This window comes from Schistocerca nitens, unplaced genomic scaffold, assembly GCF_023898315.1.
Source record: "Schistocerca nitens isolate TAMUIC-IGC-003100 unplaced genomic scaffold, iqSchNite1.1 HiC_scaffold_515, whole genome shotgun sequence".
NCBI lineage: Eukaryota > Metazoa > Arthropoda > Insecta > Orthoptera > Acrididae > Schistocerca > Schistocerca nitens.
The window spans coordinates 151,992-155,697 of NW_026046048.1; the positions used below are offsets into that span (position 1 = coordinate 151,992).

General features: G+C 60.8%; 1 protein-coding gene across 1 annotated transcript; it reads left to right on the forward strand.

The window, feature by feature from the left end:
* Positions 1–1,138: 1,138 nt before the first annotated feature.
* Positions 1,139–1,918, forward strand: LOC126232446 (uncharacterized). Its single transcript, XM_049942702.1, has one exon. The coding sequence runs from the start codon at positions 1,139–1,141 to the stop codon at positions 1,916–1,918; it is 780 nt and encodes a 259-aa protein (XP_049798659.1).
* The last annotated feature ends 1,788 nt before the right edge of the window (positions 1,919–3,706 follow it).

Here is a 3,706-nt window from a genome sequence, read left to right on the forward strand (position 1 = left end):
GTCCCAGTCTATATCGGGTAAATTGAAATCTCCACCTAAGACCCTAACATGCTGAGGAAAATGTATGTGAAATGTGTTTCCAAAATCCGTCTCTCCGTTGTTCTGCCACTAATGCTGCTGCGTCGGGAGGTCGGTCAAAGGAGCCAATTATTATTAAACCTAGCTCGGTTGTTGGGTGTAACCTCCACCCACAATATTTCACAGGAACCATCCACCTCTACTTCACTACAGGATCAAAACTACTACTCAAACAGCGACGAACACACCACCACCGGTTGCATGCAATCGAGCCTTTCTAAAACACCGTCTGTACCTTTGTGACAATTTCGGCAGAATTTATCCCTGGCGTCAGCCAGCTTTCTGTACCTTATCACGATTGCAGAGCTTCGGTGCTTTCTCTGTCAGCGCTTGCGGTTCCGGTACTGTACCAACGCAGCTTCGACAGTTGACAATTAACAAACGATACCGATTGCTGCTTGGTCCCCGCACCCGTTGAGGCTGCTGTTGCCCCCTTTCTGTACTTGCCCAAGGCCATCTAACCTAACAAAACCGCCCAGCCCACGCCACACAACCCCTGCTACCCGTGTAGCCGCTTGTTGCGTGTAGTGCTCTCCACCTAAGACTATAACATGCCTTCGACATTCGCAGTGTACAACACCTTAGGTTAGGGTTGGCGTCGCTTGGGTTAGGTTAGGTTACGTTAGGTGGACGTGGGTTAGGTTAAGGGTTAAAGTTAGGTTAGGCGTCAAAGTTAGGTTAAGCGTTCGGACGTGAGGCGTCAGGTGGCCGCACCTACCTTACGGCCGGACATCTTAGGTTAGGCTAAGGGCGCCGAGGTCACGTTACGTTCACCTTCGGGCGCCACACGTAGCTGTCACAGGTAGGTAGTAGTTCGGTCGGTCGGTCGTCGGCAAGCCGCAAAAAACTACAGACGACGTCGACAACAAGACCGAGCAGGAGGCAGATATATACCGAGCGCCAAAGAGACCGACCACACACACACACACACACACACACACAAAACAACAAACACCACCCACCGGCCAAAGGGGCACCAAAAAAACCCACAAAGCCGAGCACCACACGTCGCGACCAGAGGCAACCCGCAACCGCAACGGCGCTTTCCGCACCGGGCCGGATGCACGTACGACAACACCGCTACCCGTACACAAGGCCTCCCATTGCACACAGCCGCTCTGTGTTCAACATCATCAATGGCGCGCCCGCGGCTCGTCGCGGTCGCAGCCATGACGCCGCCGCCACTTTTGCACCAACACATTCACGCACCGCAAAACAGCTCGCCGACCCACCGACACAGCACAGCCGACAAACAAAAACAACCGCGGCGGCGGCAACAAAACAAAACAAACACCTCGCACCAAGCGTCCGACAGAAAACAAACGGACAGGCACACAGGCCTCTGCTAACGACCACGACACAGCGGCACGCTGCCCCTTTCCCGCCACTCTCGATTCACAGCGCACGCGACCCCGTCGTCGACGACGACACGCGACGGGCTCGCTTCCCGCAACCTACACCTTTCCGCCACTACGCACGGCTCCACCCGACGCCCGTCGCAACGGCACTACTGCACGCACTATCACCCCCGCCGCCGCCGCCGCCGCCGCCGCCTCCTCCTCTCTCCCCCTTCCCGTACACAACAACACAGCCAAAAACACACTCACGACCCAAACATAACAACATGGCACGTGCATCGGCGCACACCCCCAACCAGTCACCGTCGACACAACCACACGCAAGGCACGGAAAAACCGGCGTCCTTCCACGTTGCCATCAAAGCAGCACAAACAACCACACAGGAGGAACCACCAACAACTGCCGGCCGGCCGGCAACCACCAAACGCACATTCCCGCTCGCCACCACACACCTCTCGGCAGCCGTTTCGCAAAGACATGACATGACATGACGCGACATCATCGCATCACGGGCGACGCACGCACACCGACCCACTTTCCCGCCCGTCTCTCTCTCTCTTTTTCTTCCGACGCCTTCGGCCGAGCACACACGTACGTGGCACAACGCCCAACACAGTCACACACAGTCGACAGGCGCACGCCCAGGCACGCAACGACGCAGCGCAGCAAAGGCGCCCGCGACACATACCTCCTCTCCCGTCTCGCCGCCGACCGCCAGCCAGCCACTCGCAATGTGCACTGGCCAACCGGACACACGTCCACCGCGCCGCCTCCGACCACCCGCCAGGGGGCGCTCACGTCCGCGACAACAGCGCGGCCCGCCGCCGGGCGGGCCCAGCCCGGCCCAGGCGGCGCGCGCTGCTCTGCACTCGGCGCGCCGCGCCACACATCCTGCTGCAGACCGGGCTCGTCTCTCTGTACGCGTCTGCGTCTGCCCGCATCTCATCTTCCTGCGCATCAACACAAACGAGGCCACGTGAGCAAACCCCCGTCACAACGCCACATCACGCACTGCCTTGTCGACCGCCTAAATAAATGCACTCACCCACCAGCCATCCGCTTCGTCCTCTTCTTGCTTACTCGTTGTTCGTCGTTGTTGCTGCTGCACCAGCACCAGCACCAGCACCGGCGGCGGCGGCGGCGGCGGCGGCGGCGGCGGCGGCGGCGGCGGCGGCGGCAGCGGCAGCGGCAGCGCACACAGCCCCCAGCCGGCCGCATCCGAGGGGGCCCCGCCGCCAGCGTCGCCTCCTTGGGCACAGGTGCGGTGCTGTGGCCGCCCATCCAACCGCATTTGCTGGCCGTCCCAGCCGCCAGGCAGGCGTTCCCACTGCCGCGCACCGCCTCTGCTGCAGAAGACGAACAAACGAAACGTACAAACATACACGCACCCGAAGCGTGGCCACACACGGACGGGACCGACAGGCTCCAAGGCGACCAAACGATGGAAAAACAAACACAAAAACAAAAGACACGCGAGCGAGCGAGCAAGCACGCAGTCGCCTCGCCTCTGTCCTCCCGCCCCCGCCCTTCTCCCCACCACATGCCCACAAACACCACCGCCTGCCCGCATCTCCACATTCGCCCCCTCCATTTGTTCCCTTGCGTTCGTTCCTTCCTTCCTTCCATGTGTCTGCGTGCGCGGCGCCTCTCCAACATCCGCCGTCCGTCCGTCCCGTTTTCGCCGTACCACACGCCACCGTCGGCGCCGCCTCGCCTCCTCCCAGTCCACCACCGCCGCCGCCCCTGTCCGCCCCGCACACCACCATACACCGCTGCTTGTCCCGGCCGTTGCCACCAAAGGCGCCAGCCGCAAACCGCGCCAAACGCCGCAGCGCGCGTGCGTCCTTCCTTCTTGCTTGCTTCTCCGTGCCGACGCTGCCTCTATTCCCGCACCCATTCGGCCGACAAGCACTGGCGTCGACGACACAGCCGTTGGGCTCCGGCACTGCGCGTACCGGAGTTACACGCGCACCCCCCCTCGCGAACGCACGACTCATTCTCTTTGTTGTTTCTCCTCTTTCTTACGTCTTCGTTTCTTGTTTGTTTGTTTGTTTGTTTTTTTTTTTTTCCTCCCACCGCCGCATGTGACACAATGGCCTCCCTCCCCCTTTCGTTCGTTGTCGCCGCTTTGTTTCTCTTTCTCATTGGTGCACGTCCGACGCGCTCCATTTCCACCACACCACGGCCATCGGCCTCCTCAACGGGCAGGCGCAGTGTGCCATTCTCCGGCGCACAAGCACACCGCGCGGCTCGCTCTCCTCGCCCCCAC